General features: G+C 46.8%; 1 protein-coding gene across 1 annotated transcript; it reads left to right on the top strand.

The window, feature by feature from the left end:
- Nucleotides 1-600: 600 nt before the first annotated feature.
- Nucleotides 601-16768, top strand: znf318 (zinc finger protein 318). The gene is made up of 11 exons (XM_083922724.1): nucleotides 601-1067; nucleotides 2165-2274; nucleotides 2380-3013; nucleotides 3124-4315; nucleotides 4501-4601; nucleotides 4687-4786; nucleotides 5711-6036; nucleotides 7737-7964; nucleotides 9351-9444; nucleotides 10015-10133; nucleotides 11349-16768. Exons 1-11 carry the CDS (start codon nucleotides 783-785, stop codon nucleotides 14181-14183), a joined length of 6024 nt encoding a protein of 2007 aa, XP_083778850.1. The 5' UTR covers nucleotides 601-782; the 3' UTR covers nucleotides 14184-16768.
- Nucleotides 16769-17782: the final 1014 nt, after the last annotated feature.

Here is a 17782-nt window from a genome sequence, read left to right as displayed (position 1 = left end):
GATTTTAAAGGTTTAATCCACATTCTGTGACGATAGTTTCAAAGTTCTGTCGGAGAGTCGTGATAAAGTCTCTGTGAGTGTGTGTCTGTCCGTCTGTCTGCGTGTGCGGCTGTGTGTGTGTACCCCTGTGTCTGTCTGTGTGTGTGTGTGTGCGCCTGTGTGTGTGTGTGTGCGCCTGTGTGTTTGTACCTCTGTTTGTGTGTGAGTGTGTGTGTCTGTCTGTGTGTGTGGTTTTGTGTATGTGTGTGTGTGCCTGTGTGTGAGTTTACCTGTGTGTGTGTGTGTGTCTGTCTGTGTCTCTGTGTGTGTGTGCGTGTGTCAGTGTGTGTGTGTGTCTGTGTGTGTGTGTGTGTGTGTGCAACTGTGTGTGTGTGTCTGTCTGTCTGTGCCTGTGTGTGTGTGTGTGTGTGTGTGCGCGCGCGCGCCTGTGTGTGTGTGTGTGTGCAACTGTGTGTGTGTGTGTGTCTGTCTGTCTCTCTTCCTGTGTGCCTGTGTGTGTGTACCTCTCTGCCTGTGTGTGTGTTCCGTGTTGTTCCTGCAGGGGGCAGCAGCAGCAGCTCCTTCGGTCTTCTCTGTTTATTTCTGTCCGCTGAAGAAGAACCGGGTCTGTGTCCATGTAAAGAATGGTCGGTGTGCAGATTTCTGTTTATTTTTATACACTAACTGAATAATTACTTCAAACTTTAACTAAGTCCGTGGAAAGTCCCCGTGTGTCCCTGAACAAAACGCTGGAGACGTCACCGGATTGACCGCGGGAAGCCGGAGAATCTCTGCGGGAGGAGATGTACCGTGGTCGGCCTCCGCCGCCGAGGGGAGGCTACCCGCCGCCGAGAGGAGGCTACGCGCCGCCTTTCGAAAGCCGAGGTCCGAGGCCTCCGAGGCCTTACCTGGCCCCGGGCGGCTACAGAGAAGACAGGAGCCGGCCCAGACCCCCGTACCATGACGGATACCACGACCATGGTCACCCGGACTCCTACCGCCGCTCCCCGCCGCGCAGGAGGTACCCATCCCCCGGGCCAGGAAGTCACCGAGGCGGGGAGTACTGGGCCGGTGGTCCGCCGAGAGAGGTGGGTTAAAACACTTCAAATAAGCGCCGATAAAGTGTGAGTTAATGCAAATGAATCAAGCAACTTCAGGAGTTAATGAGCCTCTTTCGTGCTTTATTAAAGTAGTTATAGTTATTATATATTAAAGTAGTTAAAGGGGAAATCACATTAACAGCGTTAATGCACCAAACTCCATTCACAAAACTGTCAATTTACCTCCGGCTTGTCTGCTGGGACACATCAGGGTTTTTTAGTTAAAGCATCAACATCAATTATTAAAACCAGACAATTCGGGTTATAAAAACTTCATTTTTTCAATTATTTATCTTCCATAACACGTCTTCTGTCAGACTAGTAATGGAAAGAAATGTCTGCAGGTTTATTCTAAATCCATCAGAAGTTTGTTTTAGAAAATGCTTTATTTGCATATTTAAATGTACCATTTCAGAAAGATTATGATGTAAAAGAATTGTCTTAATGTGAAGAATAAACTGGGGAAGTTTTGACAGAGATTTGTTATATTTTACTCTGTCTGAAGTGTCTCAAAATGTTTTACACCAAACTCCATTCAAAAAACTATGAATTTACCTCGGGCTTGTCCTCTGGGCAACATCAGTGTTTTTCAGTTAAACCATCAATGTCTATAATTAAAACCAGACAATACGGGTTAAAGAGACATAAGATGATTTTAAAAGAGAAATAAAATTACCAAAATGTCTACAAATTAAAGCAAAATGAGTGAAAATCGACATAAAACAACCATTTATTTCTATAAAGAGACAAAAAATGACCAAAAATGTCTACATTGAGAAAACGGTCGGTTTATGTCATGTTGTTAGTGAAAACATCAGCTTGTAATTTTTAAACCAAACAATACGGACAAAAAAAACAACACTTTTTAAAATGCATTGGTTAATTTACAACCATTTCAGACTAGTAATGGAAAGAAATGTCTGTAGGTTTATTCTAAATCCATCAGAAGTTAGTATCAGTTAGTGCCTCATTTGCATATTTAAACCTTCAGAACACTTGTAATATTAAAGAACAGTCTTAATGTAAATGATCAACTGGGGAAGTTAAATGGGGATTAGTTACATTTTACCATCTGTGTGTTGCAGAGGTCTCCGTCCCCTCGGGGGTCCGGTCCCATCGACCACAACCTGGTTATCACCGTTGGCAATGAGCTGACCGGACCGTCTGGCTCCGCCCCTCCACGCCATCATGACAGGTACTCAACGGATTATTGTTGTTTTATTACAGACAGACATCAGATTAAAGAGAGTGAATCTAACATAAGAAGCTCAGTCCAGTTAAATCCTGTGTCTCCCTGCAGAGATTATGCTCCTCGACCAGAGTACGAGCGGAGCAGGAGCCGGGGCCGGAGCCGACCTCACAGCCGGAGTCCGGACCGAAGCCGGGCCAAGAGTCAGGGGCGGAGCAAGAGTCAAGTAAGGAGTAAGAGCCGGCCTCGCAGCCAGAGCCGCAGTCCGGACCGGAGCAGAGCCAAGAGCAGGGGCCGGGGCCGAAGCAAGAGCCGCAGTCCGGACCGGAGCAGAGCCAAGAGCAGGGGCCGCAGCCGGGGTCGCAGCCGAAGCAAGAGCCGCAGTCCGGACCGGATCCGAGCCAAGAGCCGGGGTCGCAGCCGGAGCCGCAGTCCAGATCGGAGCCGAGCCAAGAGCCGGGGCCGGAGCAAGAGTCGTCCCCGCAGCAGATCCAGGTCCAGGTCCAGAGGGCGGAGCTTCAACGCGGCGAGCCACGCCCGCAGTAAGAGCCGGCAAAGGAGTCGCAGTGAGAGCAGCAGCAGCTCGAGCTCGAGCGGCAGAGACGACAGCGCCAAGAAACCAACGCAAATGTTCAAAGAGCTGCATATGGCCCGACGCAGGAAGGAGCTCGAGGAGATGCTGAGTCAGCCGACAAAATCCATCCTGAAGAGACGCAACGACTCCGAGGACTCTCCGACGCTCAGGGTAGGACGCCAACAACCGAACCCTCGAACTCCAAATGCAACAGGATGAATTATGTTTATCAGTTTATTTAAATGAAAAGTTCTAATCCTTGTCATTTCTCTGTGTTTCAGGCCGCGGACTCTCCCAGAGGTCCGGAGGGCCTCTCCCACGTGGCCGACCAGCTGCTGCAGGCTGTTAAAGGCATGGAGCCTCACATGGTGGCCTCTATGCTGTCAGAGCTGCAGTCCGACCCACAGATGGCTAACCGCGTCGGCCTCAACGCAGAGATCAAAGAGATCCTACACCTGCTGGGGGGCGCGGCGGGGGCCAGTGCTCAGGAGAAGGCCGTGGATGACATCGATGACGAGGAGAAGTTCCTGTACGGAGACTCGGAGGAGCCCAAACATCCACCGGCGTCCGAGCCGGTCCAACACCAGGGGCTGGATCTGTACGGAGACTTGACTGATGACGCGCTCTACGGAGACTACCCACCTCAGAACCCTGTCATGGCTCAGATGTACGGCCTCCCGCCGCGGGCTTCGCCGCACCTTCAGGCGCCTCACGCCTCTGGCGAGACTGACATGAGGTATGCGAGCCGTCCCTCCATTAGCCCCGACCAGAACATCACGGTCCAGGTGACGAACACCGCCTTCCCTCCGGGGACGGAGCCGCTGGAGGAGGGCGAACGCAAGGCGCTGGAGGAGTACGAGCAGATCCAGGACCTGCTGAAGACCATCGGCCTGGACCTGGGTGTGTCTGAGATCAGTAAGATGGCCGCCAGGACCAAAGAGCGTCTCCACGGAAATAAGGTGCCGAAGACGCCCACGCGCCGCAGGCGGTACTCCTCCGGCAGCTCGGATGGCAGCCGGGGCCGCAGGCGGCGGAGCCACAGCAGCAGCTCCAGCAGCCGGAGTCGCAGCGGTGAGCGGGGGCGCAGCTGGAGCAGTGACGATGGACCCAGGAAGAACTCGGCACGGGCCAAAGCTCTCAAAGAGTCACATGTAGAGAAGAGCGCCGCCGCGCCACCGCCACACGAGGAGCTGCCGTCAGAAACCCCCGACCCCAAAATCCTCCCCCCTCACGCCGGGGTGCCCATACCCACCTACCCCCCCTCACAGGTCCACAGCATGATGCCCCCTAACTTCCCCCCGCCGGGTTACAGCCAGTACGGAAACTACCTTCCCTACATGCACCAGCAGTGGCCGCCCATGTACCCGCCGCCCAACATGGCCCTGCCCCCGCCCAGCGTCCCCGAAGAGTTCCCCTCCTCTCTGCCCTACAAACACCCCTACAACAAACCGACCCCTGAGCCGGACGCCAAAGGTCGGTCAATTATTGAAGGAATTTTCCACTCAAAACACACTTTACTCTAACTCGTTTATAACGTTACTGCGTGAAGAACTCATCATTTTACTGAAAGATGGAGATTTGATGATGTTCTGCGATGCTGTTGGATTAGTGAATGTCACTCCTGGTTGTTGATGTTGTTGTTGTTGTTGTTGTTTCAGGTTCAGGGAGGAGTTTTGTTCAGGACGATGAGAAGGGAAAAGTCAGCAGCCATGACAGGAGAGTGTCCGAGGAGCAGAACAACGAGAGCCAGAAAGAAAAGGTTTCACCGTCACTCATCATGTTCGCTGACTGCAGCTGAGGCAGGTGAACCGGACCGGACCTGACCGTGTTCTGACTGTGTTCAGGTTCTGGTGGAGAGGGAGAAGCTGAAGCAGGAGAGAGAGATCAGGATGAAGAAGAAAGAATATCTCATGAAGGAGCTGGAGAGACTCAGGAAGCAACAAGGTGAGTTCACACAGACGCCGCGCACCCATGGATGGTTTACTGGACGGGGGCCCAGAGGGTCAGAGTCACGCAGAAATACTCTAAATCACTGACAGAAGACAGATAGATTGATTGATTGAATGATTAAAACAACCAAAAATGACAAAGAATCAACATAAAATGGCCAAAAATGAGAATCAAGGGTCACAAAATCCTATGAAGCGACTCTAAATGACTGAAAATAGACACAAAATGACCAAAAATGACACAAAAAGAATATATATATGTCCACAAATATACATAAAATAACTTAAGAAAGATGCAAAACAACCAATCATGTCTACAGAGACACAAAATTACCAAAAATAACAAAAAAAGACACAAAATGACAAAAAAAAGACATAAAATAATCAAAAATGTCTACAAATATACACAGACTTAAAAAAGGCATAAAACAACCAGTCGTGTCCACAGAGACACAAAATGACCCCGCGTTAGCTTAGCCTTACCCACGTTAGCTTAGCCGTACCCAGTAGCTGCGCTCTTCCAGACACCGCGGCTGCTGTCAGTCAGAGCTGAAGGAGAAACCACAGAACTGAAAACCCTCCTGACGGGACTCCATGGTGCGTTCAGGGACTCCATGGTGCGTTCAGGGACTCCATGGTGTGTTCAGGTACTCCTTGTAAACTCTGAAGTTAATCCATTTTGTGTGTGTATAGGACCGTTTTTCTTGTACTTGTGTTGTATGGAAGTTTGAAACTGTGGTATTTTGACGACCTTAATTTGTGACCGTTGCGTCTTTTTACCGTTCCGTGTTTCACGCCCACTGGACGGAGGGCGTAGGTCGTTCTCCGCGGAGTTAACTGTAGAAACATGAACATTTACAGCTGAAGAGAGGAGCGTCGTATCGTCATAAGTGTTTGTTGTTGTCGCTGTTTTTTTCAGGCGAGCTCTTGAGGAAGAAGCGGCGGGAGAAGGGCGGCCACAAAGACCCTCTGCTGACGAAGATCAGCCACCTGCAGGAGGAGGTCATGGCTCAGATCTCCAGCCTGCGCAAAGAGCACGAGTCCGCCGAGAAGAAACGCAACGAGATCGAGAAGATAGCGCTCATCCTCGGCCTGATTCCGTCCGACCGGCCCCGCAAAGCCGTCACACCGGCCGAGGACCAAGAGGACAAACCGCAAACGTTACCGTCGCCGCCTGAGAAGAAGAAACGCGAGGCGGAGCGGAGTCCTGAGGGACGTCCGGCAGCCAGCACCTCCACTATAAAGGTACAAACGCCCGCAGAGGAGGTAAAACAGGAAGTAGTACTGAACCATAGCTAGGGCTCTTTACCTTTTTAGACTGTATCCGACTTTAAAACCAGTTTATTTTTATTTAAATTTAAAGATTTAAAGCTAACGTATTCACTCGCTCGCCTGTAATGAAGCTTATTTGTGTGTGTGCAGATAGTCAGTCAGCATCTTGGGCTTTTATTTTGTTAAATCTCACTGTGTGTCTGTGGTGTGGTCGTGTTTCCTGTCTGACACGACTGTTTTTAAGTATTTCCTGTCATGCAAGCGGGCGGATACTAGGATGCCAAAGTGGTGCAGAGTGCAGAGTCAGCAGATGTGGCTCCGGGCACGACGTACGCAGTTAGAAACGCTCCGAGTCGCAGACGATGGAGAGCTGATGTGTTTAAATAATAAACAAGATTTAATTTGAATGCATAATATGTTTGTGCAACACGGACAAAAAGGTTAAGTACTGTTGGAGCATGTCCTTATATGGGCGTGGTAAAGAGGAAACCACATCCCATAATAATATTAACAATTAACGCAAAAGTTGATATTTACTAAACCCCACTTTAAACTCGTGGTGCATTCAGGTACACCTTTTAAACTCTGAGGTTGTTTCCTGTCACTTAAAATAAACACACTTAATATCTGACGGGGCAACAAAGATCCGGGGTCGGGTCTCGGGGGCAGCAGCTTTAGCAGGGGACCCCAAACTTCCCTTTCCCGGGCCACATTAACCAGCTCTAACTGGGGGATCCTGAGGCGTTCCCAGGCCAGTGTGGAGATCTAATCTCTCCACCTGGTCCTGGGTCTTCCCCGAGGCCTCCTCCCAGACCCAACCCCGGATAAGCGGATGAAGATGAAGCAACAAAGAGACAATTTTCATCTCAATTTCAACAACTGAGGCTTCATCTACGCTACATCTTCATTTTAAGCGCCTGTATTTTGCTACGTGCACGCCTGGCGTCCGCACTGCGTTGAGACAAAACTCCGTGGAGAGTTTGAGCGTGGACGGGCGAAGCGCCGCTGCTTAATTCCACATGGGTAACGAATTACAGGAGTTACGGACCTCGCTGTAACTCCCTGAACTTTAATGTCTCACCTGGTAAATTCAGTGTAACGTACATTTCCTCAGCACATTAAAACTCATTCATTTCGACTTTCACATTAAAAGCCTGTCAGGAAAGAGAGGGATCATGTTTGAGTCGCTGACGGGAGTTTATTTTGAAAGGAAGTGTTGAGTTTTATTGATTTGATTTAAAAAGTGCAGTTTTATCTGAGACGTGAGCATCATTTTGTTGGTTTTTCAGTTCAGCTAACAGAGAAATCGGTGAATGTTTCATTCATAAAGAACATAGATGGGTCAGGTAACGGTTAGTTTGCAGCTTCAGTAATGAAAGAACATTGTAAAGTTTATAAAATGTCGAAGATCCCTTGAAAATAAATCGCGCTCAAACGTTAAAGCAAAGAAAGTTACGATCGATCTTTAAACGCGACTGCCGGATTTTTGCGAAAACGCGCGTTGCCTAACGTCTTGGAGGCTCGGGACTCCGTGAAGGTAAGAAACTTTTACATTTTCAGATTTTGTGGAGTTTTAAAGACAAACTTTTGTTTGTGTTTCAGTCTGACTGAAGCCTGATTGTGCCCGTTTGTATTTGCCGTGTTGACTTTTCTACGTCTTTGTTTCCCGGCAGACTAAATCGGCACCGTCGTCGTCGTCGAGAGCGTCCCCGGACAAGCCACCCGTGGAAGCCCCCGCTCCGACTCCGGCTCTGGCTCCGGCTCCGGCTCTGGCTCCGACCCCGCCCCCGGAGCCGTTTGAATACTATGACGCTGGAAACCACTGGTGCAAAAACTGTAACGTCACCTCCGGTTCCATGTTTGATTTTTTCACGCACTTGCACAACAAAACGCACCGAAAGGTTTGTTTTTTATATTTTATTTTACTATTTTAATCTTGACAAAATATCCGTGTCCACGTACACTACTGTTAAAAAGCAACGAATCAGCTGCTTTGTTTTCCTGTTCCTCAATAATTGTTCTAACAGAAATTTAAAACTGTATCATTAAGACACCAAATGTCTTATTCACATGTGAAATAGATTTAAAATGACATTATTCTTACGTTTAGTGGATCAGTTGAGTCAGTTTTCCAGAAAAGCCTCAGTGACCCTTGGTCTTTACTGAAGCTTAACGGTTTAATGTGGCTCTAAATATTGAGTGAGTGTGTTTCTCCAGCTGAGGATTCAACAGTGCGAACTCTAGACCGAGCGTCTGTTTCTGTGACGAAGTCTGAAGAAGAGCTTAAAGCAACACGTTTACTGTTAAAGTGTAATTCCGGCGCAAAATCATCTCCTGGTCTTTTTCGACACATCTAATAAAACATCGAGACAGTTTTTTTTGTGTATAAACTATTTACAGAGAAATCCAGGAGAGTCGCTAACAGTCGGACGTGGCTAACAGTGATTAGTTCGGGGCAGTACGTTGAAGGCATTCAAAGGTCTTTTTTAACCACTAATCCTGCTGAAAATAACAGCAAACCTCTGCAGCAGCATGAGAAGAGTCCCTACACACACAACAAAGCACCAACAGCGTAGTTAGTGAAGCCAGAGTTTATTAAAGAGTGTTTTAAAGACTTACCTACTGGCCCCTGTACCAGCTCCTCTCATAGTAAAGTCCATTACAGTGGATTACCAAAGTCAATCCCAAAGGAAGGAGCCCATTGGTGCTTTGTTTTGTGTGTTCATTTCTTCTCCTTTGTTGTTGTTGCTGGAGCCATTTGCTCCGCCTCAGCAACCATAAAAAAATACAAACGTGCAGCCCTCACAGAGCAGACACAGAGCGCCTGGTCACGCTGCTGGTGTTCGTGGCAGAGCGTCGTTTGTTGCTCAGGACACAATACTTTGGTGGACACACAAAGCTGTCACCGAGAGATAACGTGCAAGTTGCATATTTCGGTGGAGATCAGTTGGTTGAAGAGTTCGCAAATTCAGACGACCAAGAGTTTCTTTGGCTGACTAACATCCCAAGATCTCTTCTGCCCTTTCAACCGTCAAACCAAATATTGTCTATTTCCTGAAGAGGACTTTCTACAACTTTAAAAGCGTAGAGGACCATTCAAACATTAAAGAGTAGTCCTCTCAGACGTCTGACTGGACAGAATCAAGCTCTGTGGCAGCAGCTAACTTCTCAACGGTAGTGTACGTCAGCTGTACCAGACCATGTCTTTTTGTTGGTTTCATATTTCATACCTGGAGAGTCCTTTTGTTTGTCTTCCTTTACATTGAATTCTCTCTTTCGTTTCACAGACTCTGGACCCGTACGACCGGCCCTGGGCTTCCACTCCCACTAAAATCAGCAAGAACCTGCTGTCAGAGGAGAAGCTGACAAAACCCGCCAAAGGTACTTGCACTGCAAATCCATCGAGTCATCACGACACTTCTTTTGATTCCCATGATGCCGGTGTTCGAGCCGCTGAATTTTGTTAGCCGTCTTCTTCTTCCAGGTGGATCTCTGCTGCACTTTCTGTGTCTCTTAATGAAAACAGTGCTAACGAAGTGACAAAGACTCTCGTGGAACTACAAAGGAGACTCCTGTCCACGTCTCTGATGTCAATTCATTTGTTTTTCACGTCTCATGCTCGAGTGAAGGCTGTTGTAAATGTAACGTACTGTAGTAACCTTTGGAAATGTGCTTTAACTTCTCATCAGCACGGTTGTGTCTTTATGTCCCGTTGTGACCCCTGGTATCACTGATCAGTTGACACCTTTCCATCGGTTACTGCTCTGAAACAAGACTTCTGAAGTATACACCTTCTATTCTTTACACATGTTATAATCGGATGTCACCTCTCTGACCCTCTCCTGTCCTGACAGGTACTGGAAATGGAGATGTCTACCAGGTAAACATGATTGGCAGTTTGCTTTATAGTCACCTGTGTGTTTAAACCGTGGCGCGTGTCTTTTGCTGCAGGTTCGGAGTTCTTGGTGCCCGTCAGAGGATTCTTCTGCCTGCTGTGTAATCAGTTTTATGGCGACGCCATCTGTGCAGAAGAGCACGTCACCACACATGCGCACAACGAGAAATACAAGGTAAAACATGGAGGTTAGAGAAGCTGTCGGGTGACGTCAGGATTGAAACATGAAATGTGTCATCTTGTAGCTTTACGGGCCTTTTGCACTGCAGGAAGTTGTCGAATTAGAACGTATCATGATTCATGTGTCTCTGGTTCTTTTGTTTCCACTGTGATCCACTTTGGTTACAATTCTTGGAATAACTCGAGACAGGTTAGTTTCAGTACACAGGAGATCCATAGTGTCTACTTACTTGTTTTGCAGCCGCTCTTTCCACAAAATGGACCAAACGATGTTGTTTGTCAACTACTTGATGACATTTGGTAGTGTAGTGCTTGGTTGTAGCGTGGAGATTGCTTGGCCTCTGGAAGTGCTGTTTGCAGCGTTCTCAAGCATCACTCATCTGATCGACTTCACATGCACTCCCTTAGGTCCTCAGCAATACATCTGCCAAGTGTGGAGTTGACTGGATGAACGGTTCTCGAGATATGTTGAGGATCGTCATGCATACTGCACACTCACACAGATTCCATGCCTTATAGTGTGGCAGTGTTACTACAGCACCACCTGTTGGCCAAATGGCACTAAATTTGTCCACTCAGACATCATATTTACACATGTCCACCAAATGTGGATGCAATAGACCAAAGTGTTCAGGAGATATGACATGTTTTGTACTATAAGCCTGCCCACAGCATTTGAGCAAACTTTGAGGGCCAGCGACCGAAAACTGATCCAAGATCTGAACAGGCTGCTTTTTTCCTGCTTGGTCCAGAGATGTTCTGAACCGAGTTTAGTGAAAAGTTGGAGCAGAAGCAATAAAGCAGATTAGGACACGTATGGGTAGACTCGTCTGAAGAGAATCCAGGAAACAAAACATGTTTTTCTCACACGATTCAAAAGATTTAGGCTAAAATCCCTTTGGTCCCCAGCAATACACCCACCAAGCGTGAAGTCGATCAGATGATGGGTTCTCGAGGTATGCAAAGGACAGATCTAAGGGATGACATCGCATAGATGTGTAAATCAACGACATCACTGCAGCTTTATACAAATTAGATGGGAAATCAATCCCATGTTTCCAGGTTCTCGTTTAAATTACAAATGTCGTGTGAATGTGTCTCAGTTGATTTTGATGTTCTTGTTACGTGATTGGAGTTTTGCATGTCAGGCAGTGATTTGTGAAGTATTGTTCTCACTCTTGTCTTTCTGTTTTAATGCCTCCTTCACCAGAAACAAATTTACGAGAATCCTTTGTATGAACAGAGGAGGAACCTGGACCGCCAAGCCGGACTGTCCTCCGAGACCAGTGGGAAGAAACGCAAGCATGAAGACGAGGACAAGGACAAGGACAAGGAGGAAAAGTCCAAACACAAAAAGGACAAAAAGGATAAGGAGAAAAAGAAGGAAGAGGACAACACTGTTCACAAGGAGGAGAAAGTAAAAAAGGAGGAAGAGGAGGAGGAGAAGCCGAACAAGAAAAGGGAGGATTTTAAAAAGTCCATAAGCCTGGAAAAAGAGAGGCCTTCTTACAGCATGAAAGATGAGGATGAGAAGTACAAATGCAGCAAGAAGGATGATAAATACCGCTACAGCAGAGAGGAAGAGGAAAGGAGTAAATACAGCAGAAGGGAGGACGTCGATAGATACAAATACAGCAGAGAAGAAGAATATAGGCCCCGGCGTAGCAGGGAGGATGACGACCGTCCCAAAATTGGGATGACAAATAACGAGTATATACATGGTGGCCGACCCAAATGTGACAGAAATCAGGATGAAGGGAAACTTAAGGCTGACAAGCAAGCGTTTAAAAAGTCTGAGCCGGGGAAACCAGAGGTCAGCAGGCCTGAACCTCCGCCAAAGCCCTACGACCCGCCCAAAGTCTTCTGTGGACCCAGCCCGGCCATGAGAGCAAAGCTCCGCAAGCAGAGCCTGGAGACGGGCAAACCACTGCCCGTGGCAAAAACCCCGACCCCTACATTTGGAAAGTTCACATGGAAGAAGAAGGAGAGCACTCTAGCAAAGGAGGCGGAGAAAGTGGCCGCAGAGTTTATCAAGGATGATGAAGAGGCTGCGAAACAGAAGCCCATGGAAGATTCTTTTGCCAAATCTATGGCTGTCGCTAAGGAGATTGCTGAGAAGCTTGGGGCCCACCAGCCCTTGTCTCCTCCCTGGGTGTCCAATGGCGCCAACAAGGGAAGAATCCGGCCCAACCTCCCTGCACCTGCCGCAGTTCTAAGGAAAACAACCTTGATGGGGAAACCTGCACCTCTGAATACCTTCCTCTCCATTAAAACCCAAAACACAGGTTTAATAGGGCCCGTTCCAAAAGAGGACCCAATATTCTCTGATGGTCTCACACAGGCTCAAAAGGCTCAGAACACACCGCTGCAAACTAAATCTCAGCCAGCAATTGGTGCATCTGCACCATTAAAGGCTGTGGCGGCACCGGTGGCGCCAAGACCTGCAACAGTTGAGGCTAAAACACCACCGGCAGTGTTTGGACCTAGACCATTTGAGGCTAATCCTACACCGCCAGTGTCAATACCTCCACCATTTGACCCTAGATATCCAACTCTAATGTCAGTACATCCACCATTTGACCCTAGATATCCACCGCCAATGTCAAGACCTCCACCATTTGAGGTTAAACCTGCACCAGCGGTTTGCAACCCTGCACCAACGGTTTGTAACCCTGCGCCACCAGTTTCTGACCCCATGGCGGTAAAGCCTGCATCCTTTGCTCTACCAGTGGCTAAACCAGCGCAACCAAAAATGATAAAGATGGTGTCTGATGTGGCAGCTCCCGGGGTCCCAGAGAGCGAACAAACTTGTATGGTGTTTGTCAAGCCTCCACCTTTCATAAACATGTTCGACGGATCTCAGAAGCCTGAGAAACATAAGACTAACCTGGCTGCAGCCAAAGCCAAGGACTTATTCGGCATCTTCTACAGCAGCGTTGGCCAATCAGGCCCCTCCTCTGTCTCCAAACCAGCAACAGACTCAAAAGGTGACAGGGGCACCAATAAAAGTCAACTTCCTACCCCGCCAGCACCAAAACCTAAACCACCATCTCTTACACAGTCCGAACCTCAAACTGTGGTCAATAAATCTCCACAACCAGCCCCCCCAAGTCCCCAAACCCAGCCAGAATCAGACATTCAAATTGCCTCTGTTTGGTCCTTGCGGACCTCTCCAACACCCGAGGTGGCTCCATCTGAAACAGAAAAAAACAAACCAGTGAATGCACCCCTGAATCCACCAGCCCAGTCTGAGGCTCAGTGTGAACCCCAAAACCAGTATAAGGCTCAGTGTGAACCCCAAAACCAGTCTGAGGCTCAGTGTGAACCCCAAAACCAGTATAAGGCTCAGTGTGAACCCCAAAACCAGTCTGAGGCTCAGTGTGAACCCCAAAACCAGTCTGAGGCTCAGTGTGAACCCCAAAACCAGTCTGAGGCTCAGTGTGAACCCCAAAACCAGTATAAGGCTCAGTGTGAACCCCAAAACCAGTCTGAGGCTCAGTGTGAACCCCAAAACCAGTCTGAGGCGCCTAAATCTGAGTCCCAAATCTTCCCACAAACCAAGCCTGCCGACCTGGAACCAACACCCCAAATTCAGGCCCAGCCCAAACTGGCTCCTCAAATCCAAACAGAACCCCAACCAGACCAAGATGCCATGCCCCAGTCCCATCTAGAGACTTGTCCGCACACACCCTTAGAAGCTGAACCCAAGCCAAGCCCCAAAACTAAAGGCAAGGCAGCCCCAGGAAAGAGAACCCCTCCTGCCGCCCGCCCTGTACGTCAGACCAGATCCCAAACAAGATACCAGACTCGACAGCAGCAGCAGAGCCAGTCCGAGCCAGATTCCGACCAGGCCCCGGTTTCAGAAGATTCTAACTCTGCAGCTTCAGACCAAAAGGTGCAGGACACGTCAGACCCAGGCTCTCAGCCGGGGGAAGGTGCAACCAGTGAGGAGGACCCTCTGGTGAGGGAGGCTACCCCTGAAACCCTGGGCCTCCCCTCAGACATGACCACTCTGGATTTTGACTATGATTTTAACTTTGAGTAGGAGCCGATCCGACTGTGGGACAGAGTTTCTCCAGAACCACTCACACATCCACAAAGTCTCTGGTCGGTAATTCACTGGACTTGAAGGAAGCTGGCGAGAAAGACGCTGACTTGACACTTTTAAAATGCCGCCCTTCATCTGTTTAAAGGACCAGTTTGGCGTTTAGTGAATTCTCTTCGTGTCCGTCTTCCCCGGAGTCTGAGCTTTCCGATGGATATCAGTTTCAGACATGAGTCCAGGACAGTTATGGACCTGCAAACGTTTTGTTCATTGATAACAGAAGCAGAAAAACAATGCATTTATTAATATTGGAAAATATCATCTCTTGAGTTTTAAGCTACTTAATGTGGTCAAACGTTCCAGGTCTGTTGTTTACGACGACACCATCCTCTTTGTTTATCAATAACTCACTGAGTGTCGCCTTGAATTCTCGAAGAAAACCCGTCTCCTGCTCCACGAAAACACCCGTTTTACGAACTTGTCTAACCGGTCGTATCTTCAGTACTTTACAAACACTCGTTGCCTCTAAAACCTTATTAGTTACACACTTCCGCGACTCCTTCACCGCTTTGAGAAGCTTGCGCGGGTGCAGCACATGTCCGGGGCGATTAGTGCGGAGACCGTTTATACCAGGGCTCTGTAACCCGCGGCTCTTGGGCCTCACGCGGCTCTTGACTCCCTTTTCAGTGGCTCCTGCAGCTTTGCCAAAAAAATAACATGGGAATCAATGATGTGTTTTTTGCTGAGTGGACAATCTTTCAAAGGGAGCACCTGTAATCTTGGAGTCAAGGTGATTTTCAAAAAATATTCTTTTGAACGACGACGAGTGAAACAAAAAGGACCAAACGCAGTTCCTTCACGTGTTGTTTGAAGATCCAGGAGCCGGTTCCCTGTTAAACCGCTCCGGGTTTGTTTGACGCGTTGATCCGTGAACGCGTGTCGATCTGGATAAAACACTTCCTGCTCGTCTCGTGAAATCTGTTGCTGTAAGTAGAGTTTTAATAAAAGTTAGTGGAGAAACAACAGCAGCCTCGTGTTGTGGTTATTACACAAAAAATATTCAGTCAAGCTAAAATATGCGTCACATGCTACGGCTATCGCTCAGCACCTGTCCCTGCTAACCTTGAGTTTATGACCTGTCAGTATGCTAACCGTGGATAACCCCCCCCCCCCCCCCCCCCCCAAAAGAAAAAAAACGTATCGGAGGAGAACAGGGTGTTTAAGCGTGGAGAGATCATGTTGCTTTCACTGCCAACATTGATGCTTACCTGTGTGCTTGATAAGTGGTGAGAGTTATAACAGGTGATAATGATCATAATAGTAACAGGAATGAATACATACATGCAACAAACTGTAGGTCTTTTTGTATATATATCATATAACTATATATACAACTTTAGAAGCTGTGGCATCAAATATGTTTTGCGGCTCCGGACCAACTTTACTTGGTGAAGAGGCTCTTTTGATAGTAAAGATTGTAGACCCCTGGTTTATGCAGATGCGTTGTAAGTAATAAAGTTTTGGCACGTTTTGAAGTACAGAGGCCGAAGACTTGGATTGTATCACAAGAGTTCTGTGATGGATCGGAAATTGACGTTTCGATATAGTTCTGCACGATCGTCAGTGGGGACAAGACGCAAAAACGCTATTTTTTCATGATTTCAAGGCGACACTCATCGAGTAACGGATCTCATCTCATCTTCAGTCTCTTATCCGGGGTCGGGTCTCGGGGGCAGCAGCTTTAGCAGGGGACCCCAAACTTCCCTTTCCCGGGCCACATTAACCAGCTCTAACTGGGGGATCCTGAGGCGTTCCCAGGCCAGTGTGGAGATCTAATCTCTCCACCTGGTCCTGGGTCTTCCCCGAGGCCTCCTCCCAGCTGGACGTGCCTGGAACACCTCCCTAGGGAGGCGCCCAGGGTTCATCCTTACCAGATGATCCTGAACCACCTCAACTGGCTCCTTTCATGAAAATAGTCATTTTGAGCGGTTAAAAAACAATTATCGAAACAGGAAAGCTTAAAAAAAAACACGCTAAATCCGATTTAGATTTGTTTAATTCTGCGAATGACTGGATAACGATTCATTTACGGTGTCTTAAGCTCCACTTCCTGTTTGTTACCCACACAAATATGCTTCACTTAGTGGTTCATGAGTGAAACCGCATTGGAAATGTTCAACGATTCAGGCTTTTTGACCAAACTGACGTCCTCCTTCTCGTCTGCGATGTGGAATAAATGTGAAACTGTTCCTTTATAAAGGTCACACTTCTGTCTTTGTCACGTTTCCACAGATGAAACGTCTCCTGTAGGTAAAGTACCGACGCACCACCTGATGCTTTTCTTGTTTTCTACTCCTGTTTATTTTTGTTTTGAACGACGACGACGAGTGAAACAAAAGGACCAAACGCAGTTCGTTCACGTGTTGTTTGAAGACCCAGGAGCCGGTTCCCTGTTAAACCGCTCCGGGTTTGTTTGACGCGCTGACCCGTGAACGCGCGTCGATGCGGATAAAACACTTCCTGCTCGTCTCGTGAAATCTGTTGCTGTAAGTAGAGTTTTAATAAAAGTTAGTGGAGAAACAACAGCAGCAGCCTCGTGTTGTGGTTATTACACAAACTTTTATTATTTTCATGCAGGACTTTTGCTTCACGATCAGCGGAGGAAGGTAACGAAGTACATTTACTCAAGTTTAGCACAAATCTGAAGAACTTTACCTGCGTGTTTTCCGTTTTCTCCTACTTTACGTATAATAATGAAATAAACTGATGCTCCACTACGTCTCTTTTCTGTCGTACGAGTGACGTGAAACATGATGAACGTATTAAAGGTGACTGAAATCAATGTTCAAATATAAATAACCACATATAAAAGAGAAATAGAGGCATTTTCATCTGTTTTCACATTTATTTCTTTATTTATGAATTACTCTATCCGTATTTTTAAATATATATATATATATATTGTATTTTTGTATAATGTTATTTATTGACAATTCAAAACAAAGGAGTAGAATAACAGAGTAATTTATATGCAAAACTATGAATTACATTACTCGATGTAATGTCATTTATATGCAAAAATGTATATTTCAAAATGTTTTATTTTTAAAATGTTTTATATAAAGTCATTTATTGACAATTCAAAACGGAGAGAGATAAAAAAAAATAAATGTACAGAAAAAATAGAGTAATTTATGTGCAAAAAAATGTATATTTTAAAATGTTTTTATATAAAGAAATATTCTATATAATGTAATTTATTGACTTCAAAACAGGAAATTGATCAAAAACATTTAAATGTACAAAAAAAGAGTAATTTATATGCAAAAATGTTTTTTTAAATGTTTATCTTAAAATTGTATATTTTATTGTTTTTATTTAAAGAAATATTCTATATAATGTAATCCCAAGTTACAGTAAAACCATCTTCTGTCGCGGACTAAAACTTTATATGGAGACAAACACAGGAACAGTAACGTCCGTCTGTGGTTAATCCAGCAAACGAAGCCTCAAATATAATCAAAGTACTTCATCATTTTAATGAAAAACACGGAACATTTGGATGAAAACCTGCAGATTTGTCTGAAGCAGAAGTTTGA

Source organism: Echiichthys vipera (genome assembly GCF_963691815.1).
Source record: "Echiichthys vipera genome assembly, chromosome: 11".
Classification (NCBI taxonomy): domain Eukaryota; kingdom Metazoa; phylum Chordata; class Actinopteri; order Perciformes; family Trachinidae; genus Echiichthys; species Echiichthys vipera.
The sequence above is the reverse complement of the archived record's forward strand: the minus strand, read 5'-3'. Positions and strand labels throughout refer to the sequence as shown.